This window comes from Physeter macrocephalus, chromosome 2, assembly GCF_002837175.3.
Source record: "Physeter macrocephalus isolate SW-GA chromosome 2, ASM283717v5, whole genome shotgun sequence".
NCBI classification, from domain to species: domain Eukaryota; kingdom Metazoa; phylum Chordata; class Mammalia; order Artiodactyla; family Physeteridae; genus Physeter; species Physeter macrocephalus.
In genome coordinates, this window is record NC_041215.1 from 105,583,233 (window position 1) to 105,610,128 (window position 26,896).

The 26,896-nt window shown below is 39.2% G+C and overlaps 1 protein-coding gene across 1 annotated transcript in view; it reads left to right on the forward strand.

Moving 5' to 3' along the window:
• The window catches only part of CDK15 (cyclin dependent kinase 15), a 111,380-nt gene that overhangs the window by 53,949 nt on the left and 30,535 nt on the right, over positions 1 to 26,896 (forward strand). The window contains exons 12-15 of the mRNA XM_007103986.3: positions 1,392 to 1,515; positions 3,124 to 3,244; positions 15,961 to 16,054; positions 22,555 to 22,618. Of these exons, the coding sequence (XP_007104048.1) occupies positions 1,392 to 1,515; positions 3,124 to 3,244; positions 15,961 to 16,054; positions 22,555 to 22,618 (403 nt within the window). The remainder of the gene's footprint in view (positions 1 to 1,391; positions 1,516 to 3,123; positions 3,245 to 15,960; positions 16,055 to 22,554; positions 22,619 to 26,896) is intronic.

Below are 26,896 nucleotides of genomic sequence, written 5' to 3' on the forward strand. Positions count from 1 at the left end.
ATTGATGTTTATAACCGATCGGAGGGTTGAAATGTTGTTATGGGACTTTTGTGCTTTGGCAGCTGAGTGATGTGATGAATGGTAAAATGAATAATATAGTGTGTGTGTTTGAAGCACCAGGAAGAGAAAGAATTGGGATGAGAAAGACTCATAGAACCAGCGAACATTTGAAGTAGGAGCCTCAAGAAAATGTTAACATTCTTAAAGGGCTTGGGGACCCTGATATGGGAACTGCATGGAGCCATGCAGCCACAGCTGTGCAGTGGGAGGTATACTGCCCAGGATCCTGCTTTGGTCAGACCATGGCATTCATCAACTTGATTCCAATGCGTCCAAGTCATTGTTAGGTCATTGCAGGTTCAAGCATCTCTGAAGTTCCTAGTTTCCAAGATGTGATGGAAAAAGTAGATTTATCCGCATGGCTCTGCATCTACTATTTTGCCCGTGTCCCAAGAATGCTGGGGCTGCCCTTTTCTTTTCAAAACTGCCAGAACATGTTCTCAGTTGGCATAGGTCTTTGTAAACACTAATGTTGGTGTTCGAATTCTCAGTTGCCAGTGGCACTGGAAAATAGCAAAAGACACTTGGAATACTAGCATTCTTTTTTTTTTCCCTTAAGCTTGTGTTTTGGTGGGAACCTAATAATGTCTTTCGTTTCTGTGCCTTGTAACCGCAAGCAACATTTTAAAATTTAGGCCTAGAATGTATTTTTCCTTTTGTTTCCCCCCGCCCCCTTTTTTCTTCTCTATACTATGTATTCCTTATTCTCTTTTGATTTTTTTTTTTGGTCTAATTTATTTTGGTATCTTTTCCCTCTGAATCTCTACTGTATATTTCCCTTGTTTTCACTTTGAACTTAATACTTTAAAAATTCGTTTAAAAAGATAATGGTTCCTTTATTTCCTAACACCATCTAAGGATATATTTCCCAGTCTGATCTCCCTGTGTTCTGTTTTTAAAAGGGTTTTATATCAGAGAGCCTGGAAAACTTAAGCAGTTGTAAGTGTTAGAATATCATTTCCAGGTCAACTTTGATCTTATATGCCAAGTTCATCAGTGGGAAAAAAATTAAATCTTTCACATCTAAATCAATAACTAGTGTTCCAACGGAAACTTCAAAGTTTCACTTTAGATTTTTAAGGAAGGGTAATTCCTTCAGTATCAAAGAAATGAGATGTCAGGAAAAGCCAGAATCCCTTTGTTTAGGACATGGTCTACTTACTTGACTTTCCTTGTCCTTTTTTTCCTGTTCGAATGCAAAATCTTCAATTTTTTTTCGTCTCTCAAGAGACCCTTTTACTATATTCGTTCAGATGACTGTTTTTGATTTAGAGGAGAAATCAACACATAGTGGCTCAAATCTGCTTAGATAAGGTGTTCATTCCTTCCAGCTTTTCATGTTTCAACTTTTGCGGGGCCTGGCGTACATCCACCACCAACACGTTCTCCACAGGGACCTGAAACCTCAGAACTTACTCATCAGTCACCTGGGAGAGCTCAAACTGGCTGATTTTGGTAAGTCGCCTCCCAAGTCTCTTCCTGGGTTATGAACAATGATGCTTTTGTGTGCACATGTTTAAAGCATCAACTACGGCTGGCTTTTGAAAAGTGGGAACCGGGGAACATGATGCTTTGTCAGGATTTCAAACAACCATATAGGAAGATTGAGGCAAGAAATAGGACGAGATTGGTAACTTCTTAGGGTTCCATCAAGCCTCAGTCTAATCAGATCCTAAAACTTGGTTACCCCTACTACCTCACTGCCATTTTTGATGTAAAGACTTTTGTAGAGTGAACGTACTTGGTAGGTTTCCCTAAATCTAGGTAGATGTACAAATTCCATCAGACTAGATCAAAGTTATCCCAGGATGACAGGATAAAGAAGTTAAGCCCAGATTGTAGGATGGACTCCTGCTGGAATGGAGGCTCCAGGACACCTGTTCCTGCTCACCTATGTATCTATATAGGTGGGACTGTATGGGTACCTGAGGCTTTTATTCTCATCAAAGTGATGCAGATTTCCCCTGAGTATCACTGTGTCTTTCCATTTTAGCACGCATCACAGTTTATAATTATACATATATACACACATATATACTTCTGTGATGATTTTGTCTCTTCCACTAGACTATAAGCATTATGAGGGCAGCCTGGATCCGTTTTTGCTTATCATTATATCCCTAGTGCCTGGCACCATAGCAGGTGCTCAATAAATTTTTGTTGAAAAACTGGTTCCGTGTAAGCTGAGGAACCACTCTTCTCCGTTTGGCAGATGTCAAATGATGCTACTATAGCTGCAGTAAGCCTTTAACAGACATTCATTTATCAAATTCCCCACAACAGTGAACTCATCTATTCAGGTTTTTTTCTAGCTATAGATCATGTGATCCAGTGAGATAAATAGCTAACTGATGAAAGTACTCTCATTTTGTAGAGGAGCACTTGAGAATGATCCAGCTAAGGTCCTGCCAAATCACTAATGTGGATCAACAGCCCTCACCCTGTATCTACTAAACTGGGGATTCCTGGACTGCAGAAATGGAGGGTGGCCCTAGTAGTAGTGAATCAATTTTCCATTGCTGTTACAGAGAGCCCAAATTACAGAGGTGTATACATGCTCGAAGCTTCACGTTCTCTCATGTAACAGTCTGACCTAAGCAGTCAGAGCTCTGTAGTGGCCCCATGGTGTATTGGTCCACTCCTTCTGTCATGAGGCCCCACCACCCCTAGGTATTGCCCCACGGCCTATTTCAAGATGGCAGCCACTTCCGCCTCACTACAGCCTGGAGGAAGGAGAAAAGAGACCAACACTTAACCCCTCCATGAAGTTCACACATCACTTCTATATATCAAATAGGCAAAAATTTAGTTGCCTTGCTACACTTAGCTGCCAGGAAGCCCACATCTAGCTGCAAAGTAGGCCAAATTTTGAGAAATTCATTTGATGAAGAGGTATGCAAGAATCAAGATAGTTGAGTAGCTCTATTAAAAGCACCAAAGTTGGTGTATTATTTTTTAAATGTTGTTTACTCTGCCAATTATACTCTCCTTGGCAGACTGTATCACTGTGGCTCTCCAGAAGGTCTCAGGACACTGAGTTCTGTGCTTTCCCCCTTCGGTCAGGTCTTGCTCGGGCCAAGTCCATTCCCAGCCAGACATACTCTTCAGAAGTTGTGACTCTCTGGTACCGCCCTCCTGATGCTTTGCTGGGAGCCACTGAATATTCCTCTGAACTGGACATATGGTAAGAGCTAGTGCCAAGAAAATGTGAGTCATCCTACCCATGAAGGTTGTTTTATTACCTGTATTACATTTTAGATAATCATTCTTAATAATGACAATCACATTTGTATACAGAAATATAAAGTACTTTCAAATACATATCTCATTTGATTTTTACAATGCCCCTCCTTCTAGCTCTTCTCTTCAATCCTTTGTCTTCTCCCTTGTCCTCAGGGAAACATACATACACTCCCAAACCACAGATACACACACACCTGTCTGCACATGCCCAAACACCGTTCAGAGCCTGGTGAAAAAACCATAAATACCAAGACTCGGTAGACCTGGTTTTCATGCCAATATTTCTAATCAGTTACTCTGGATTACGTTATCTTCAGAAAAGCCATGTATCCTCTTTGTGTCTATGCTTCTTTGTTTTTAAAATAAGGGTAATAAACTCTCCCCATGAAGGGTTAAGGGGGACTGTAGTGCAAATGTAAGAACCAGATAGATGCTATCAAGTAGAGCCACACTGTTGGAGAGGCTCTTGGATTAACTGGGTGCAGTGGTGAGAATGGGCTCTCAGCCACTCATCATCCTAGAGCAGTGGTGTTATGTAATCTGGCTCTGATCCCTGGAAATATCCCAGTCATTCGTGTGGTAAATTTGCAGTCACGGCCACCTCCTCAAAGGTAACAAAATGTATGGGCTTCCTTCAACTCCCTAGATGGTCTTATATAAACAGAAGGCCCTGTTTAAAAAAAAAAAAAGCACTAAAAGGCTAAACTAAGCTTTTGAATTTCCCAAAGAATTGAGAAAAGTTGAAGAGAATTTCCTCCAGAGTATCTGGAGTCATTGATTTCCTGATACCCAGTCGCACTTCTCAAAATATCACCTGCTAGTCAAAATCCCCCTGAAACTGTCAGCTCTCACTGCTCTGCACTGTCACTTCAAAGGCCTTCAACAGGCTCTGGCTTTCTCAGCTCTTAATGATCACTTCCTAGTTGTGCTTCACAGACAGTGAAACTTCTTCTCATCACTTTTAAACTTTGTTTTATTATGGAACATTTAAAACATTCAAATATGTATATAAATATGTACATCAGTGATTCTTAACCAGGATCAATTTTGCTTCCCAGGGAGCCTTGCAGTGTTTGGAGACATTTAGTGTCACAGCTGGGTGGTAGTGGGATGCTCCTGGCATCTAGTGGGTAGAGGCCAAGGATGCTACTAAATATCTTATAATGCACAGGACAGCCCCCTATGACAAGGATGTATCCAGCCCAAAATGTCAATTGTGTCAAGATTGAGAAAACTGATGTAGATTAAAAGCATAGTAAAGTGAATTCCATGAGCCCACTACCCGATGTAACAACCAGAAACATCATCAGTACTGTCACATCCACTCGTGTCCCTTTCCCATCAGCCTGCCCCTCCACCAGAGAGGCTTCTACCCTGAATTTTTTTTCTTGTTGTCATTCCCTTACCCTTTTTTAAAATAATATTTCTACATTTTTATGTATTTTTAAAATATTATTTTATTTTACTTGCTTTTGAGTTTTTATAAAAATGATATTACATTGTTTTTAGTCTTCTGTGACTTGTTTTTTTTTAACTCTGTGTTTCTAAGATTCATCCATGTTGATCTATGTGGCTACACTTTATTTTCTGTTGATGAACATTTCAGTTATTTAGTTTGCCTTTTGTTTTATTTCTTTTTGCTATTTTGAATACGCTTGGTACTTATATTTAAGGATATGTCTAGAGTACTTACTTAAGAGTAGATTTGCTGTGTCACAGGGTATGTGAATGTTCAACTTCATGAAATAGTGTCAAATTGTTCTCCAAGTGGTTGTAACAATTTATGCATCAGCAGCGTATCATGGTCCCTTATACACATCGGCACTAACTTCATAAAATCAGATTTCTTAATTTTTGCTAAGTTAGTAGGTAGAATGGTAGCATGTTGTGATCAAATTTGCATTTCCCTAATTACTAATGAGGTTGGATGTCTTTTCATGGATTATTTGCCATTTGTGTTTTTTCTCTTGTGAAATACCTCTGTGTGTCTTTTGTTTATTTTCTTTTGGTCTCTATGTCTCTGTCTGTCTCTCCTTTTCTCTCCCTTCCTCCCTTTCTTTCTTTATTGATTTATAGGAGTTCTTATACTCTGGATACTAATCTTTTATCAGTTATGAGTGCTACAAGCAGGCTCCCCAGTTCATGGCTTATGTTTTCATATCTTTATGTTGTCTTTTTAAACAAAAGTTCTTAATTTTAATACTGCTGACTTTATCAGTCTTTTCCTTTATGGTTAGCCCTTTTATTTCTTGTTTAAAAAATCCTTCCCTCCTTGAGGTCAAAATGATATCCAATACATTCTTTTAAAACTTGTAAAATTTTTCCTTTCACTTTAAATCCTTACTACATTGGAAATTGACTTTCTATGCTAACCCAGTGGTCTCACCCTAATTTCTTCAGCAATCTGCATGACAAATCTCTCATATATAAGGTTTCTATAAATGCATAGGTCCGTTTTGAGCTCTCTACTCTGTTCTACTGGGGTCAATTTATCTGTCCCTGTACCAACATCCTACTGTATTAATTTCTATAGCATTATAATAATACTTGATATCTGCTAGGGCAAGTCTCACCACTTACTTCATCTTCTTCCTCAGGAGTATCTTGCCTATTTTTCCCCTTTGATTCTCCATATAAATTTTACACTCAGTCTTTCAAGTTTCATGAAAAACCCTAATGGGATTTTCGTTGGAATTGCATTGAAATTATAGAACACTTTGAGGATAATTAACACCTTTGTAATATCCTCTTCCAATTTTTAAACACAGTATAATTCTCCATCGGTTTAGCTCATTTTTAATGCCATTTAGTAAAGTTTTATAATTTCCTCTCTAAGCTCTTACATATCTAGAGCAAAGGTCCTTCCTTATAAGTCTGTTTCTGTTGTTTATTGTTTCTTTTGGTTCTTGCATATGGTATCTTTTTTCCATGCGTATTTTGTTGTTTTTGACAATGATATGCTAATTATCCTTGGAATTTTATTTGTGGGATTTTTTTTTTTTTGAGGGCTCGGATGAAGTGTGGTCTCTCAGAGAGGATTTGCATTTGATTCTTCTAGGTACATTTTTTTTCTAGGTACATTTTTTAAAAAAGAAATATATTATTGTATTTTACATAAGTGTTGATCTGCTACTCAGATATTGCTTTCTTAATGCCATTCCCTACTGAAAAGAACTAGGCCTTTTTGGAGAAGTAGCCAATACTGAGGCTGAGTCAGGGAAAGTGTAAGATGAGCGAGGAACATCTTGTTAAACCAGAACATTTTTTAACAAAGTGATCAAAAAATGATGGGAATATGTAAAAAAGATGTGGGAAGCAGCTTGAAGAGACTCCCACTGGCCAAAGCTGGTACCTTCTGAGCATCCTAATAGTGAGAGTAATGTAATGTATTATACCACTGAATAACATAAGAATACATAAGTCCATACTGAAGGTAGATAGATAGATGGATGGATGGATGGATGGATGGATCAATAGATAGATAGGAAGGGAAGCTCCTTTATACAGTAGAATGCCAACTAATAACTGGAAAAGAAATGACGGAATTAGAAAATCACTATTTTGCAATATAGTAGTAATTGGTTCAAACAAGAAGCATCATAGCTAAACTAGAGGGGAAGGTTTGATGAGGAATAAAATATTTATTTACATAGGTTCAAAGTACCTCTCTACAAATTACTTATTCATTAAAAAAGAAAAAAATAGTAACTATAGTAGAGAGGCTTGGCAGACATCACCTTAATCAAGTGATTAGAGTTAGTATTGTTGATAACGGCACTGACTGACATCGTGTGCCCCCTAATAGGACACACTGGAGAGACAGTATCATATACGTGGTTTTCCTGCAGAAAAAGAGCATAACCTGAGTCACATCATGAGGCAGCATCAGATCAACTCAGTCTAAGGAACATTCTACAACGTAACTAGACTGTACACTTTAAAAGCGTTGTAGGGAAGGAAGAAGTTTCCTCTGTCCTCTGAGGTTCAATGGATGGGTCTGTGAAATAAACTGACAAAAGACAGATTAACAGGAGAAAAGCACACACATTTTATTTTATGTTAAGAGTTTTATGTGACACAGGGGAAGTGACTTCATGGAAAGAAGAGAAAATCCCCAAAGAAACAGCTAGCCTTGGAGGCTTTTATACCATTCTTACAAAGGACGATACACTTGTAGAGAAGTAACAAGACAAAGGAAAGGAGTTTCTTTTATTATTATTATTATTATTTTATTTATTTGGCTGCGTCAGGTCTTAGTTGCAGCACACAGGATCTCCCTTGCGGCGTGAGGGCTCTTCATTGCGGTGCATGGGCCTCTCTCTAGTTGCAGCTCACGGGCTCCAGAGCTCATGGGCTCAGTAGTTGCAGCGTGTGGGCTCTCTAGTTGTGGCACATGGGCTCTAGAGTGTGTGGGCTCAGTAGTTGCAGTGTGCGGGCTTAGTTGCCCCCTGGCATGTGGGATCTTAATTTCCTGACCAGGGCTCGAACCCATGTCCTCTGCATTGGAAGGCAGATTCTTAACCACTGGACCACCAGGGAAGTCCCGGAAAGGGGTTTCTGGACTCTTTAGGGGTGGTAATTGTGGAAGGTGAATATGTATATGGGGCACCCTGGTGGTAGATAAGGGTTACTTAGCAAGGTTTGTTTACATATATTCTTCTTGGTGCCATCTCTACATATGGTGATAAGGTTGTTCTCCCCTCCTGGGATGGGAATGGGGGACATCTTCATAAGGGGATTTTATGCCCTCCTTTCAGGCAGCTAGGGAGAGGCAAAGAGCTCATCCGGTGTTTGCTTTTTCTCAGTGGCCTTCAGCTCATAACAATTCTTATGGCAGGGTGGCATATTTTGGGGTGACATTTTCCATTCCCCTACAGAGTCAAGGTTTTAAAAGCCAAAGAAAAGCTGAGGAAATGTTCCAGATTAAAAGAGACTAAAAGGGCTTCCCTGGTGGCGCAGTGGTTGGGGGCCTGCCTGCTGATGCGGGCGACGCGGGTTCGTGCCCCGGTCCGGGAGGATCCCGCGTGCCCCGGAGCGGCTGGGCCCGTGAGCCATGGCCGCTGAGCCTGCGCGTCCGGAGCCTGTGCTCCGCAACAGGAGGGGCCACAACAGTGAGAGCCCCACGTAAAAGAGAGACTAAAAAGAGATATGCCAACTAAGCACAAGGCATGGTCCTAGATTGGATGCTGGGGGAGATGGAGCTAAAGAACCTACTGGGACAATCAGTGGGATTTAAATATGGGCTGTAGATTAGATAGTACTATTGGGATTGATGGTGAATTCCCTGATTATGATAATTGCACTGTTGTTATGTAAGAGAATGCTTTTGTACTTAGAAAATACATGTGGAAGTATTTAAGGGTGAAGAGTCATTGTATCTGCAATTTACTCTCCACTGCTTCAGAAAAAATAGATGATAGATGATAGATAGATAGATAGATAGATAGATAGATAGATAGATAGATAGATAGATAAAATGATAAAACCAAAGAGGCAAAATGTTGGCAATTGGTGAATCTGTTTGAAGGATATAAAAGAGTTCTTTCTACTGTTCTTGCAACTTTAAATTTTAAATTATTTCAAAATTAAAGGTTAGCAAAAAATTGAGAAAAACCTGATGTTTCACCAAAGATAGTGAAGTAGCACTGGCTTTGTTAGAAGCACTGGCCCAGTACGTGATCAGTGTTTTCAATTATTTCCTGTGTGTTCGAGAAGGGTGTGTATTCCTGAATTGTTGGGTACAGGTTTTTACATGTGTTCAAAACTTAAAGGTTGTCAATTGTGTTATTCACATTGTCTTTATATAATTTTTGTCTGCTTCAGCTATTGGGGAAAGATGTGTTGAAGCTGTTTGATATATTGTTGATTTGTCAACAATGAACAATTCTATTCATTTTTGCTTTATATACTTTGAAGCTATTTTCATTAAGTGCAAATAAATTTAAAACTGTTCATCATTCCTTCATGCACTTTAAATCTTACTTTTGGAATAATTTTCCTTTCTATTGATATAAATCTTTTAGAACTTTCTTTAGTGTCGGCCTGTTGGTGGCAAACTCTGCTTTTGTTTCTTAAGGTAAACTCTCATTGTTGAAAGGTAGTCATGCTAAGGTTTTGTTTGTTTGTTTGTTTGTTTTCCATGCTAAGGTTTTAATTGTAGATTGACAGTTATTTTCTCTCAGAACTTTGGAGATACCATTTCCCCAGCTTTGTCTTCCATTGCTGCTCTTGTGAAGATTGTTCTTAGCCTAATTGTAGAGAAGTTTACTTTTAGCCTTATTGTCTTTCCCTTTTTTCAGGTGATCTCCCATTTTCTCTGGATGTTTTAAAGAATTTTTTCTTTGCCTTTGTGAAAACTATGCAGTTTTCACTATAAGGTGTCTAGTGTGGATTTTTTTTTACTTACCTTGCTTGTTGCATATTGTGCTTCTTCCAATTATGAATTCATGTTTTTTCATCAGACATTTTTTTTTTTTTTTTTTTGCGGTACGCCGGCCTCTCACTGTTGTGGCCTCTCCCGTTGCGGAGCACAGGCTCCGGACGCGCAGGCTCAGCGGCCATGGCTCACGGGCCCAGCCGCTCCGCGGCATGTGGAATCCAACTGGACCGGGGCACGAACCCGTGTCCCCTGCATCGGCAGGCGGACTCTCAACTACTCCGCCACCAGGGAAGCCCAGCCATTTTCTTTTTGACTGTTGCCTCTATTCCATTCTCTCTTTCTGGAGCTCCAATGAAAGATTATTAGACTATGTGTTTCTATCATCCATGGTTCTTATCCTCTCTTTCATATTTTCAGTCTTCTTGACTTTCTGTGCTGCATTTGGGTAATTTCTTCAGCTCATGTACCAATTCTTTAAATCTCTTTTAAACTATGTATCCCTTACTTTTTACTACATATACAAAAATGTATGTTATTCCATTGATGAATAATGATGACACTTACAGAATAAAAATACAGTTGTAAGTTAAAGTTATTGTCATTACTCTTACTGATTTCATTATTGTTGTTTGTCCAGTAAAACTCAAAAAGTAATGTAGAAATAGAATAATAGGCATTTTCCACTGTTTACTATATTTGTTCACTCTCTATGTAACTGTTAGATATTGGGTGTTTACCCTGGGATTCCTCTACCCCATTTTTTTTTCTTTTCAGAGTGATAAGAGGGAAATGGGCAGGGAAAAGATTACAACAGAAGAAAAGGGGAAAAAAATCCTATTTTGCTAGGCATGCAACCCTGTAGGGTACAAACTGAATGCCTTTGTAGGAGGCAGGTGACAGTGGGTGAGCATTAGAGCCTTTGTCTTAATGAAACTAATTATAACATGTAGTGCAAGAGCCTCTCATTCACAGTAAACCCTGGGGAACAGCAGAGTCTGGGAAGCCCAGAGCAAAGTTAGATTATGGAAAATATACAAGTAAGACATATTGGCTATTCCCAACACTTACAACCAGCATCCTCTAATCTCCCAACATATTTTCTTCTCTTTCCACTACTTTTTCAGACCTTAAAAGATTCCATTAGCAACTTCAGTGAAGAGAAAAACTCAGTGTTTTAGGATGATTGCACTGTTTTTGGTTTTACTTTTTTGTATTGTGTTAAAATATATATAATATAAAAATTACCATTTCAACTATTTTCAAATGTACATTTCAGTGGCATTGAGTACAGCCATCACCACTGTCCATCTCCAGAACTTTTCATCATCCCAAAATGAATCCTTGTACCCATTAAACAATCACTCCTTGTTACTCCCTCCCCTCAGTCCCTAGCAACCACTATTCTACTTCCTGTCTCTATGAGTTTGACCACGCTAGAACCTCACATAAGCGGAATCATACAATATTTATCCTTCCATGTCTGGCTTATTTCACTTAGCATAATGTTTTCAAGGTTCATCCATGTTGTAGTAAACTGGGTTGTTTTTTTTTAACATCTTTATTGGAGTATAATTGCTTTACAATGGTGTGTTAGTTTCTGCTTTATAACAAAGTGAAGCAGCTATACATATATATATCCCCAAATCTCCTCCCTCTTGCATCTCCTTCCCACCCTCCCTATCCCACCCCTCTAGGTGGTCACAAAGCACCGAGCTGATCTCCCTGTGCTATACGGCTGCTTCGCACTATCTATTTTACATTTGGTAGTGTACATATGTCCATGCCACTCTCTCACTTCATCCCAGCTTACCCTTCCCCCTCCCCGTGTCCTCAAGTTCATTCTCTACGTCTGCGTCTTTATTCCTGTCCTGCCCCTAGGTTCTTCAGAACCATGTAAACTGGGTTTTAAAGAAGGATTTATTTTGGTAGACAAGTCCTCTATTCAAAACTAACTGCAGGCAGCTGCTGGATTTAGGACTATGGAAAGTTGTCACTGCCTGAGAGATTCTTTATGGTCAGATTTCTTGCTGCAAACTTCCAAATATAAAGAGTGGCCCAGGGAAAGCAAATGGAAATATCGTGTCACTGCCATATATCATGCTGTTCTGAATTAATGTCAATAGTGAAAAATGAAATACTGATTCACTTCTCCCAACAATGTTCTTATGTACTCCTTGCACCTCCCCAAACCTAAAACTCCTGAGATGGTTTATTTCTCCAGAGATTGCCTAAGGAATTTGAGGAATCTTTTTCTTTCTTATGGAAGAATTTGTTCATGCTCAGAATAGAGAAAAGACTAGGAAGAGAGCCAGAAAAAGCAGAAAATATGTAAGCTGTCTAGTCTAACTTGACTGAAGAACCACAGTTGGAGCAATAAAATGACCCATTGCATCTCTCCCTTCTGGAAGGATTCACTCTTTGATATCACCAGGTCTTTTTTTCTCCTGCATGTGAAGCTCTGCTTCATCTACATGAGCTGCCCCAAGGGTATCTCCACAGAGCAGAAATCCTCTGAGAAGCCTAAAGATATGTAGGGTAAGAAGAGCCACAGGAATGAAGATTTAAGAACAAAACAGAGGAATAAAAGGAATAAAAATAAAATAAATAGGAGCTGGTTCCCTATCTAGACCTGAATGTTCAGATTATTTAAAATGTTTGCTTTAAGGCTAGTCTGGGGTGGGCAAAATAGATGATAGCCACACAACTTGTTTAAGAAGCAAATAAAAAATATGAAACCCACACTACTTGTTTACAAAGCAAATGAAAAAAACAGTTCTGAAGAATAAATGAAAAAAATAGGAAGATGAATCGTATAGTTTTTAAAGAACAGTGCTTACCTGAAAAATATCTTTCCTTTCAAACTTAAGGTGTACAGCCTTATTTTCTTACCAGTGCACAGATATTTATTATACAGATATTCTAGGTCCTGAAATACAATTGATTTAGGAATTTTATTTGTCTTGTAAGTGTTCTAAGTGCATTGCACATGTGCACACACACACACACACACTATATATATATATATATATATATATATATATATATAAAACCTTAGACTCCAGATTGTTAGGTGAGAAAGGTTTTAACCTGCCCCTAAGTGATGCTTAAAAAGAAAGACTCAAGAGAATGCCTATATGGCACCAACCATACAAATGCAAATACAAATGGGAATTTCAACCAAATATTAGCATTTTATTTCTTTGTGCAAATATCTTGTGTTAGACTGCAGTACTTGCACAATGGCCTTAAAGTCCAGCTTTCTCCAATATGTTTACACTGTTGTGTACACTGTCCTAGTGGTGCAGAAGGTAAAGGGCACTAAGAAACTGTGTAACGACGAAAAGGGCTTCCTTTTCGTCTCCCCACAGCCACCAGTATGAAAGGACATAAAAAGGCAACAAGCTTTTTTCTAAGCCATGAAAGCCTTTTGAGGGGAGGGAAAAAAGTGGACTACAGGTTTAAACCTAGCAATGACTATGGTTTGAACCTTGTTTAAAATGCCCGCAGGCCTTCTGGTGATTTGTGAGCCCCTGGGTTTCTGGAAGGTGTTAGGGTACTGGATGGAGGGTTGGTTCAAGTCTTCAAAAGCTGTTACATTTCCATTTCTATTTTGTGTCAGTTAATAAACAATTACATGTGTTTTATACACACAGATACATAAATATATGTGTGTGTGTGTGTGTGTGTGTGTTTTGCTTCAAAATGAAATGATTTGAGACCTTGCACGTATGCATAGACAAGGCATGAGGGGAGGTGGATGGAGACCGTTTGATGGTATTCACCACCTCAGTTTTTCAGCTGGCATATCTCACTGTTGACCGTTGCTAGCAACCAGGATGTTTTTTAACCATTTGGCAGTTTCCTATTACTTTTATTATTCTCCATGTATTGTTTAATTTTTACCTTTTATATCTGTTGCTTTAAAGGCAAGAAGCAAACAGACCATGGATATTTAAAAACAAGCTAGTAAGCAGTCTTAAAATGATAATAATTCTAAAAATTCACCTCAAGATACTGTGCACCAGATTCTTAAGCTATATTTGCCAGATCAAAATTCTTTTCTTTTTTCTTTTTTTGGCCGTGCTGCGTGGCTTATGGCATCTTAGTTCCCCCACCAGGGATTGAAGCCGCCCCGGCAGTGGAAGCGCCGAGTCCTAACCACTGGACCGCCAGGGAATTCCCAAAATTCTTGTGTCACATATCAAGATGTCTCTTGTACATGAAAAATCAGTAAAAAGAAAATATGGTGGCCATTTAATCTAAATTAGCTTTTTAACAACTAGGGATAAAGACAATCTGTTGTTTGAGGAAAAAAAGCAAAAAACTACCTGCAAAACTTAGTCTGATACCTCTTATTTATATGTATACAAAATTCTAAGAATAAGCTAATTGATTATTTTACATGCAAACCAAATATTAGGTCATGAAAATAGTTTTTGTGTCTTTTGAGGTGATAAGATACTGTTAAATGTCAGTCTTTCTTTTAATATATATTCTCTCCCCAAACTAGACACAAGATAAAAATTACTCTTAAACTTGTTTGTCAAGAAATCTGCTTTCTCCTACACAAAGTAAGTTAAATAGCATGTGTCTACAGTCAGATGGAAAAAGTAAAAATGTGTCATATGTAATAAATACGTATGAATAATATTAAAGACCATTTTAAAATGAACTTCATAATAAATCTTTAATAATATGATGATCTATAATAAAATGTTTTACTGAGGGCTTCCCTGGTGGCTCAGTGGTTAAGAATCCACCTGCCAATGCAGGGCACACGGGTTCGAGACCTGGTCTGGGAAGATCCCACATGCTGCAGAGCAACTAAGCCCGTGCGCCACAACTACTGAGCCTGCACTCTAGAGCCCGCGAGCCGCAACTACTGAGCCCACGTGTCACAACTACTGAAGCCCACGCGCCACAACTACTGAAGCCCACGTGCCTAGAGCCCGTGCTCTGCAACAAGAGAAGCCACCGCAATGAGAAGCCTGCGCACCGCAACCAAGAGTAGCCCCCGCTCACCTCAGTTAGAGAAAGCCCGCGTGCAGCAACGAAGACCCAACGCAGCCATAAATAAATAAATAAATAAATAAATAAATAAATAAATAAAGATTTGTAAGAGTAAAAATGTGCATTATTAGCAAAATAAATCTTACTTCTTACTGTTCCTGAGGAATTATCCTCCAGTTTGACTAAGTAGGAAAGAAAATTTATATTTCTCCCTATTTAATCTATTTTAAGATGCACATTCTCTGTTAAATCAGGATGCGTCTTAAAATCAGTAGCATCTTACAGTAGCCATCAGCCATGCTTCAGTTATGACTGTAGTTACCATGGTACATGTGTGGACATCAAACACGGCAGCATCAAAACTTGCAGAATGGGTGTCAGTAACTTGGAAGACAGGAGACCTCTTTTTTTTTTTTTTTTTTTTTCTTTTTAACCCCTAGGAACCAAATGGTTGTGGAGAAGGCATGAATCAGACATGTTTAGCAACATTCTTTAAGCTGGAGTCAAAAGTGGGCTAACATGTAACTGCAAGGTCAGCTTAGGAGCGCCATCACCAATGACTCTTGGTTGTTTTATGGATTATTTTAAGAAATGCTGTATCATCAAACTCCTGATGATACCATCAAAGGATGATACCGTCAAAGGACAATACCATGGATAAACACAGACATCAAAGAGTCTGAGTCAAATGCTGAATGTCAAAAAGTTTGATGAGTACCTAAACCAATTTCTTCCACTTAATATTCCATTTTTTTTTGCATGTACAAGTATGATATATGGTGAAATAATCTGTCTAATTAAATCTGTAACAGCCCTTTCAATGAATATGAAAGAAACATTCTGATCATCACAGTTTAACTTGTGGGGTTTTTTGTTTGTTTTTTTTTTTGGTTTCTTAAAAGTACATACAATAATGATGCTTCTTACAATGACAGCATCTTAGTTTCAGTGAAAGAGGGTATTCAGTTTGGAGATTCAGTACTTTCCCCTTCTCTCATAAAATAGATTGTTAATGAGCTTGAATGAACTCAAATGTTTGCTTTCTATACTGTGTTCCTAAATGCCCATTGCGTTCCATTTTAACAAAAAGCTGCAGGCTGTTTTTATTTTTGTTTAAAATAGGGAATTTTTCTGCCAAGACTTTTCATAGTATGTGGCCCCTATCTAATTGTCCTCAAAGTATTTCTTGGGAGATGAAATGCTAGTAGTTCAGTTTTGCATGTATGGGTTCCTTGAAAGCATTGGGTTGACTCTTATTTCTTTGTTAGGGGTGCAGGCTGCATCTTTATTGAAATGTTCCAGGGTCAACCCTTGTTTCCTGGGGTTTCCAACATCCTTGAACAGCTGGAGAAGATCTGGGAGGTAAGAGAAGAATTCCTCTTAGGAAGAAAAAAATATATGCATTACAAACTTTGAACCAAATTTTCCTTAGAGACAAACGAAGCAGTCCATCTGCTTTGAGAGAGTAAGCCATATTTTAAGGGTTGTGGAAACGTGGTATTTGCCAGGGGCATAAGCACCTTGGAAATGAGTGGTCAGGAACCCCCCGTTGTCCCGTGGCAGCCCATGAATCCACTTTCTCCCGGTGATTATTGTCTCAATCTCCCAGGGCAATTTCTGCCATTACTAATTAAACACATCCCTGCCCTACCAACCCCAGCTCTAAGTCTACCATATATTTGGCCCTGGATCTTTGTCAGCTGAAGACAAGACACTGAATTTTCATAGAACCCTGATAAAACAAAGGCTTCCCGTGTTAGTGTGAGAGAAGTATGCTGTGTATCATGCTCCTCCAAAACCAGATTCCTAAGGTAACAGGGTGCTTTTGTGTGGTGTGGTTCCATTTCTTTATTCATTATTTATCCCTCCCTCATTTGCACCATTATGTACTTCATTTTTATGTCCCTGGTAGCTTATATGCCATGTACTATAGTCGTTTATATATTGCTGTCTTTTTTTTGATGATTTTTAAATTGTGGTTAAATATATATAGCATAAAATTTACCATTCTAACCATTTTTAAGAATACAGTTCATAGCATTAAATGCATTCACATTGCCGTGCAACCATCACCACCGTCCATTTCCAAAACTTGTACATCATCCCAAACAGAAGCTCTGTATCCACTCAACCAGCTCCCCATTTTCCCTGCCCCCAGTCCCTGGTAACCTCTCATCGACCTTCTGTCTCCATGAATTTGCCCATTCTAGGTTTTCATATAAGTAGAATCTTAACAGGATTTGTCCTTTGTGTTTGGCTTATTTCACTTAGTGTAATGTTGTCAAGATCCATCCATATTGTAGCATGTGTCAAGTGCTTTAAACTGGAGTGGGGGGAGGGTATCGCTTGTATCCTGGATTCTGCTCCCTTTCAAGTCTGCTTGCTTCAAGCAGGCATCTAGAGCATACTTGCTAACAGCTTCCCAATCAGGTATCTTGGGAAATATTGCAGAGTGGGATTTTTGTGTGCAAGTGAGGAAACTTGTCTTTTCTCAAACTTCTTTATGATTTAGATTCAGTGGCCCCAAATATTTTGCCTTTCCAGGAATGGTATAAAAGTTTCATTTTCGAATTGTGTCTCCACTGTGGAGTCCTTCATTTATTTAAAAAAAAAAAGCTGAGTTTATCTTTAATACACACATGAAGGTGAGGAAAATCCTCAGGGAACATTTAGGAAAAGGGAAGAGCTAGTTGCTAGTGTCTGGAGGGTCAATGGCTCACCTTTATGAAGATATTCTGTGCAAACCAGTCTAGTGCTACAGATTCATGACCCAGAAAACATTGTGCTTTGTGAATGTGAAAATAAAGTAAAATGTCCTTTGTGAAATTAAGACGTTTTATAGAGATTAATCACTGCCATTAAGCTTTCTTTTGGAAACATTGGGGATATTATGGAGGAACATAGGAAAAATTGGGATGCATTCACAAACTAAAAAAAAAACATTTTTCAAGCCAAAAGTTTTTTTTTTTTTCTCAAAACTACCCTGCAAGACCAAGAACTGCTACCTTCAAAAAGTATCATTGGATGATATCATCATCTAAACTGGAGGCAGCCTAATGTAATTAATGGCTTTAGAGTCAAAGACCAGCATTTGAATTCCAGCCACTTTTTAGCGAGACGAACGTGTGCAAGTTATGTAGTCCCTCTGAACTTCAGTTTCCTCATTTGTTAAATGGGGCTAGCGATAAAGACTTTCTAACCTTTCTGTGAGAATTTCATAAGATCAAATGCATAACAAGCCCCATGTGCCATAAGTGCCCAATAAATGTTTGCTGTCTTTCTCTCTCATAGAAATTATTTTCATAGAGAAGTTTCAACGACCAAACTGTTAACAGGCATTTCCTAATATTTCACCTAATTGTTCTGTTCTCCCACTTAATATTACTTCTTGTCCACATTAGAGGAAGCTCAGCTAGCACTGCCTAGACCAGACCCTGCAGTGATCTTTTACACATTTGAAAAGTTTTTCCTAGCCATTAAATCAGAACACAATATTTATTGGACACTCATTATCTTATAAGATGTTACAAGGCATGGAAAAATGGAAAGAATAGGAAAAATGCATGATCTATGCTTTCACCTGTTGTTCAGTCTAGGTGGGGTGATGGGTGGAATATAAGTAAATATATGTAAAACAAACATAAACTATGTATAGATGCAAAAAGGTGTATGTATATATAGATAGTTAATAAAAATTATAATACTTAGATAAGGTATGCTGTTAGGATATTTGAAGAGTTATATATAAACTGATTTTTTTACATTACTTCCTATTTTTAAATGATCGTGTTCTTAAAAGCAATCATTTTACCGTTCTTTGCATTTAGCATAGCACTTAGAAATCATGGGACAGAAAGAATGAGTTAGACGTTTCCCAGGACCTGATGGCTCTCTAGTTATTGGTTCAAGTTTCCGGGACTGGTCTTGGTGGCTGACACTGGCCATCTGAAGATGTTTTAGGTAATTCAGTAAGTGAAAATTTTGGACTTGTATCTGGACATAAAGTACCGAAACATGAGTGATGCAGCCAAAACAAATGTGTCTTAACAAATGGGTCCAACAGGTCCTGCCCAGGAAGCCATGTTCACGTCTACCATTATTCTTATCGCACTGCAATAAATCAGAAGGACTTTATTTTGACATTTATGACAACTCATTACAAATATAAAACAAGTAAACACATTAGAAATAACACTGGCTTGGTGTTAGTAGACATGAGTTCTGAACCCAGCCCTAACTTCAGGTTAGGTGGTAATGCAAGTCTCCTAATTTATCTCCCTGGATCTCTAGCATCTTAAAGTATATTTGATTTTCTGACTCCATGAACTTGTGACCTCTTTGAACAAAGTGTTAAGAGAATATTGTAGCTTCTGTCATTTTTAATCATAATATTCTTCTCTGTTTCTTGTCCCCTCCCCACAAGCCCCGTGGTTATTTCTCAGGTTTATTGACTTGTATAGCTCATTGTTGATTTTCAGTCTGTGCTGATCAGGAGATAGTTCCATATTGCTTAGTTCTTCTTTATGGGCACCAAAAGGTCAGATTCATTACATCTCTTTTCCCCCCTGGTTCTGTCCAAGCAGGTAGAGGCCACAGTTTTGTTACCACATCTGTAGTTCCATGCTCTGAGGACAAAGAGAGAACCACATTCAGCAGTGCGTTATCTCTTACACTACTACATCCCAAGCAGCTTGGAAATTCAAACATTGCAAATGGCTCCTGAGTTGTGTTTTACTAAAAGTGGTCTATTTTGTGTTCTATGATACTTGATGTAGGAATTGCTTCTTTGAAAGCAATGGTCTAGTCTACATCTCCCAATCTCTAATCACAACTTTTCTTTACATTTATTCTGAGATCTCACACTTAGGAATAAAGACATAATAATAAGTCCTGAATTTTTATTTTACCATCTTTCTCAAATGCCTCCGTGTGTGTGTGTGTTTACATCTGAATGGCTGTCATCGATTTTTAATCAATTTTTTAGAAATCTAATTCTTTCAATAAGTATTTTTAGCAAATAATACCAGATGTGGTTCTAAAATCAGAATAAAATAAACGATGCAGACTTTAAAGCCATTAATCAAAATGCCTTCAGTTTCCATTCCAACAAAGGCAGAAAACAGCCCTTGCAGCCCACTGTGGTTTCAAACACAGCACTCCCTAGCTGTCTTTTAAGAGCCTTCAGGGAGGGAGTAAATCAACAATTTTTGGTTTTCAGTTTCCCAGTCAGTGAAGCAGAGATTGAGTAATTTTCTCAAGTGAAAATGAATTCAATAACTTTCAAATAAAAACTGAGTATCAAATTTCCAAATAAAGGAGATTGAATTTTTGTTTAAACTTTTAAAATCTCAGGCTTAAAGCTTTTAGCACAATATTCCAAAATTGTTGGTACCCATTTTGTTGGCTTTAATTACACAATAATACAAAGTAACCAACAATTCTGGTAACTTTCACCTTAGTGAAAATATGGATATGGTCGTTATTTACTTCCTTTATCGCTTTCTCTTCATTGTCTTTACTTTCTTTCATTGTGCTTTGCCAGGCAACAGAAGACGTAGGGGTACATGTGAATCATCCCACCCGCTTGTTTACATGCACATCTGTGCAAATACATAAGATGGTAGGTTAACAAAGGAGAATTAGCTTCCCATCCTCTGGCCCTCTCCCACAAAAGAAGAATTAGTCCAGTTGGTTTTTCAAAATGGATTCCAGGATTCTTAGTGTTTCCTCCGGCTCAGGGTGGCTGCTAGGAAAAGCCTGTAATCCTTTCAGTAGCTTTTCAGTTTGTTTAGGGAATGGATCAAAGAAAGAAGCTTCTACTGGGTGGCTTAATTTTTTTTATTATGTGAGGGAAAATGGCGCTTTAGTGTCTTTTGTTTGAGGACAAGCTTAACAACACCACAAAGTGTACTTCTCGGCTAGAGTCCTAGTCAGCAAGCTGGTAAATATTAAGAGCCTTCTGGATTCCTCATTGATTATTATCAGTCATAGTTGGGCAATTGACTTCCTGCCATAACAATTGGGCCAGCATCTGTATCCAGCATTTTACAAATGGATTCACTAGGCTTTTTCTATGAGAGATGCTTCTATAAAGACTTGTACTGAGATATGCTTCTAAGAAGAATTATATTGTAGTGGTGTATGAAAACTACTAGTGTTTTATTAATATTTCACAAAAACAATATTATTCTGGCTCCTAGATATAATTGACATTGGGCTTTTATGATTATCTTAAAAAAATGGTAAGATTTTGCCTACAAGGGAACTCACAGTAACAGCACCATCTAAAATCTGAAGTGTTTGTCTTTATACTCCAAAAGACTTTTCATAATAATTAAAATATAAAGCTTCAGTTTGGTAATCCAAAGCACAAGTGAGCTCTTTTTCAGGTGATGTTGTTAATATTACTATCCACCAGTTAAAAACCAAATACCTACCATATTCCAAGCTGCTGGGCCACAGAGAAAACAAGCAGATGAGATGAATTTGGTAGAAAAGACTAGCGTTAGGTTTGGGATCATTTTTAGCCAACATTCCACTGCTTAAAGGTCAGTAATCTGAATCCTTTTTAATTTGAGCACATCGGGAAACAGCTGAATGCCCATGCTGAGGCATAATTTAAACTGTCAAGTGTCTCCTGTTGAGACATATATATATATAAATACAGTCATCTGATGTAAGGCAAAGGGACACTTTACCACTCCTGTCTTTTTATATTCCTAACTCCCAATGCAGCATCCTAATGTACGGTGATCATGTAGTACAGCAGACATACGTCATTTTATTGTGCTTCACTTTACAGCACTTTGCAGACATTGCTTTTTTTTTTTTTTTTTAACAAATTGAAGGTTTGTGGCAACCCTGCACTGTCAGATGATGGTTAGCAATTTTTAGTGAGGAAACATTTTTAAATTAATGTACGTACATTGGTTTTTTTAAATTAAGGTATGTGCATTGCTCTGTTACACACTTAATAGACCACAGTATAGTGTAAACATAACTTTTATATGCACCAGGAAACCGAACATTTGTGTGACTCACTTTACTACAATATTAGCTTTATTGTAGTACCAAACCCATAATATCTCTGAGGTATGTCTGTAGATATTTCGGGATGAGGATATGACTTTAAGCAAGGTTATATGATCTGTATTAGTCAGAGTTCTCCAGAGAAACAGAAGCAATAGGAGATATGTATGTATTTGTGTGTGTGTGTGTGTGTGTGTGTGTGTGTGTGTATCTCTTGTGATTTATTATGGGAATTGGCTCGTGTGATTTCATGGAGGCTGAGATATGTCCTCTGCAAGCTGGAGAACCAGGAAAGCTGGTGGTATAATTCAGTCTAAGGGGACCACTGGTTTAAGTCCCAGAATCTGAAGGCCAGAGAACTAGGAGCTCCAATGTCCAAAGGCAAGAGAAAACGATGTCCCAGCTCAAGAAGAAAGAGAGAAAATTTGCCCTTCCTCCACCTTTTTGTTCTATTCAGGTCCACTACCAGTTGGAAGATGCCACCCACATTGGTGAGGGCCAATCTCTTTATTCAGTCTACTGGTTCAAATACTAATCTCTTCCAGAAACACCCTCACAGACACCCCAGACATAATGTTTTACCGGCTATCTTGGGCATCCTTTAGCCCAGTCATGTTGACACATAGGAGCGTAGAAATACACTGCAGTTTTGCCCATGAAACTGCAAATGTTGGAAACACTAAAGTTTCTTTCTTTTACACATCAGCTGGCATAATGTGACATACATTCATTTCTTCCCTCTTCCTCCCTGATGTGTCCTTCATGTCTCCATACCTGCTCCATCCACCTCATCTCCCCCTCATCTTTCTTTGTCTTTCTTTGGCTTTATATAGGTGCTGGGAGTCCCTACGGAGGATAACTGGCCTGGAGTTTCCAAGCTACCTAACTACAATCCAGGTAATATTGACTTGAGCTTCTGAAAGCTCTGAGAATTAGCAGTGTGAGAGCACTGGCCACACAAACAGGGTGTCCTTCTTTAATTGTTAACAGTGTAGATAGCTCTGGACAGATTTTTAGACTCATATTCCCTGACTAATCTTTTTACGAGGAGGACCTCATTGAAATAGTAGTTGAGGTTAGATCAGTTCTCCAGCTCTGTAAAACACAAGTAACAAGCTGAATAACAATCTGGAATGACTGTTACTGTGGATTCCACAACCATTTCCAAATACCCAATGGCTTAAAAGGACAACTCAAAAGATGGTCTCATTTTTGAGCCCAGTGACTATCATTGAGTTTATTTGCTAGGTTCTTATATCTCATAAAGTATACAAAGAAAGCTAATACAATAGTGGGGAAGTAGAGGCTCACTGGGCCTAGGACAGTCAAGGTAACATGTCTCTAGATTGTATCAGAGTTCATCCATTGTCTCCAAACCTAACACTTGGTCATTTTCTCTCAAACATTTTGTCCTCCAATACTGGCTCCTGGGGGTGGAAGTGTTGCCATGGGGAATGTCTTTGAGAAATGGTCGCAAGGACATGCCAGAGAGGTCAGTCTACCCAGTTGTCACTTTAAGGATGTTGAGACAGAAGAGAGGAGGCAAGCAATGAGCTATAGGATGAAGGACCATATCAGAGGTTGAGAAGCAAGTAATGGCCATACCAGAGCTGGACTCTTGCAGGAAGGATTGAAGGGGAGGTAAATATGTACAAATTAGGGAGAATGTGGCCCAAGTCTGATTTTCCAGTCTCCATATTATTCCATTGTCCCGTAACTAAAAATGGAATTTCCCCAAATTGTTGTCATTACTAACTTTGGTATGAGGTTATCCTGGAAGGGTTTTATGAGAGCAAGAAATTGTAAGGAGATTTCAAAGACAATTAAAATGGAAAACAAAAGACATAGGAGGATGGGAATTTTTTACTTTTTTCTCCAGCATCTAATAGTTTTGCTCAAACAGCTATACATAGGGTTCAGGCATCTTGAACTGACCAGGATTGTGGAAAACCCACACCAGCTAAAGACCAACTGTAAAGTCATTTCAGCTGCTTTGTGAATGACCTGTATGCATTGCTGAATGGTGTTTGGATCATTTCCAAATAGTTTATCATTTCTAATGATTTTGCTTGAGTTTACTACTTGAGAAAAATGCCACCCTCTTGCTGCAGGGCTTGGAATAACGCCTTTTCCCTTTCACTCTCTGAGTGAAATGGGACCCCTCAGCTTCCTAACATGGATGCAAGCAGAAGTTTAGGGTCACAGATGGGTTGTAGAAAACAATTTGAATGATCTCAATACAAAGCTGCCATGGTGAGCCTATGCTGTTCCCCCAAACTTGCAATGTTTGGGTTTCAGGTTGATTCAGGCAATAAACAGTGATCTTTGATGAGAACAATAATGATAGAAACTTGTCCAAAATGCTTCCCTGCCAGATTCTGTACTAAATAAGATAACTGGGTTCCAATAAAACATCGAGAAATATGTTGCATTTTTTATTTTGCTGTCATCTCAAAGTAGTATGCAATTTTTTATTTATGAAGAGAATTCTCCAGGCCCAACATCAATAGGGTTCATACTTTGCATTGTTTTTCTAGTAAGGATTCAATTTAATTCAAATAAGTCAAAAATTTCCGAGCACCTACTATCTGCCAGGCACTGTGTAACATGCTGGGTCTGCACAGATGAATTTGGCACATTCACGGATCTCTAAGAGGTTGGGTTTGTATTCATTCATCCACACTCTTTCACCAGCTCTCCTTATGGGGGGTGGGGGTGTGCTCATTTGTGAGCCCCACTTCCACGGGCTTGGGCAGTGTATAGTTGTGGGCCAGGCTAGGCTTACGAAGGGAAGGGCGTTGTAACCTTAGTCACAGCCAAGAGGTCTCAACTTTTACTTGTAAATCTTAAAAGTCCAGCATATCTTGGGCAGGGGGTCAGTACTATTGATAACTCAATCGCAAGGACTATGTTTTAAAACAGCCACCCACATCCGTGTTCCAGGAACATTCCCTTATATGAATTAAGAAGTCCCTTCAGGCCACCTCCCCACCACCCCCATCCCTGAGCTGTTGCTGCTGCTTCCAGGGACTTGAGCTCCAGTGATTAAGGGACCAGAAGAGGGGATGGGAGCCAGTAAAATGTCACAGAGGAGAAGTGTTAACGCCATTCTTGATGAGGTTTTCCTTCCTCTCCTTTTCACTCTAAGAGCCCCCAAACTTTGAATTCAGTGTACAACAACTTTGAGGGAGCTGGAGAGCTCAGAACTTAGAGAACCATCCAGTGGCCATCTGTGCCCACACTGCCCTTACCAGGTCTTGTCTCGACTATGTATGAACAACACAGTTTCTGTTTGTACAGGTTTTTAAAAAACACCTGGTGCTGACCCCGCTGGACAGGTTTCTCTGACCAGTTACCTGTTTTCTTGGGGCGCTGATGAGCAGGGCTGTAACTCTTCTCGCCAGCAATTCAGACTCTTGTGGCTGATTAAATCTGGGTGAGGGAAGAAAGGTATATAATTTTAGACACTGGTCTTTCTTTCTTTCTTTCTTTCTTTCTTTCCTTCCTTCCTTCCTACCTTCTTTCCTTATCTCCCCCAGCCCCACCCCCTGCTTTAAGCAAGCTGGCTGAGAACTCTTGTGTCTTCCACTTCAAAGGGCCAGTTGTCTTATTTTGATGTGGGCAGATTGAGAAGTAGGCTTTGAAAAGTAGGCTTTTTTTTTTGTTTAATCTTTTCTCCTGGGATAGCTTTCAGAGCAATATATCCAAGTGTCAGTGAGGGGTCCTGACGAGCACGGACTCCCAGACTCTCAGCAGGATCATTCTCTAACAGAAATATAAAAGTGAAATATTAAAAACCCTGGAACGTGAGCTCCATCTGTAGAGTAGCCAGTGTCTTGCCTTGCTTGCACCATGGGAAAAAAAGACCTCCTTGAAAAAAGAGGGAAGAGAAAAAAAGTGCTTTGAGTAGGAGGTTTACAGGTTTAGTAGAGCATAGTAACATCCCCTCAAAGAAGTGGGTGTTGCTCTGTGACCCCCCAAAACGCTCCTCCTTTGACTCAGCCGCCAGAACACTCACCCTCCCCGGCAACACACCCCCTTTTCACATGCTAACTGAGGCGCCTGTGATTGGCTGAACAATAAACTGGTCACACTTGCTAAAGGCCTGCCATCTTGCACACAATTAGCCAAGACACATTCATCAAACTGGCGGAACAGGGTCTGTGCTGGCCTCCTGCAGCGGGGGAGGGGAGCAGTTCGGTGATCCTTAGTGAGCGTCCACAGGAAGCAATAATAAAGAAGGCATGCTGGAGGGGATTCTACTATCAGAAAAACTAAAAAGGTTAAAGCCCCAACTGATGCCATATCTGGGATGCACTGTGTTTGTGACACAGAGGATCCCAGAAGCTTAGAGCAAACTGGATATTGGTCTTGACTGAAATCTGCTGATACATGACAGTAGTGTGAATTTAAAGGGTGGACCCCTATAGACATTTTTACAAAGCTCTCTCAGCCCTCTTAGCTTCCCCTCCCGCTCCCAAGAAAATGAGCTTAGGAGTCCCTCCCCTTTCTAGCCTCAAGCACTTCGGGCCCAACTGGAACCAATAAGAATAAAGTGTATGTAAGAAGTAGAGAACCATGTAGGATGAATTAAGAGAAAGTATTGACTGGCAAGGTATTGGTCCTAAACTAAATATTTGGAGGACATTCAAAAGAGTTAATTTTGAGAGGGGGAAAACAAAAGTTAACATTTGCACCTTCAGTGGTAATATCTTCTGACTTTTCCAAATTCCCTTTAAATAGCTCTCCCAATGGCAATATAGACCCAATAAGATCATACCTTAAAGACCAGTTTGCTACAGACTGGTGTAAGGCTTTTAAGAGAACCAACTAAATATTTAGACATTTCTCAGCTAAAGTAAACGGAAGCCTTACCCCTCTGGAGGTTGTCCAGGCACCATCTCATTAGATGCAAAGATCCTGTGATAAAGAAAAACTTTTTTTTCTGCCCACATGATTACAGCCCAGTTGTGGTTTTTTAATGTGTCATTGATTGTTTCATCCAACTCCTTTTGCTCCACTGAAAGGGTCTGTCGTGGCTCTGTTTGCTTCCTTAAACACGGTTTTTGAAAGCACTCATGCTGTGTGAGCTCAAATCCTAGCATTAATGTACTGCTGGGTTCATTTCACCACACTCAAAAGCGCCTAGTTTAAATCCCTCTCAATTCCATTTGA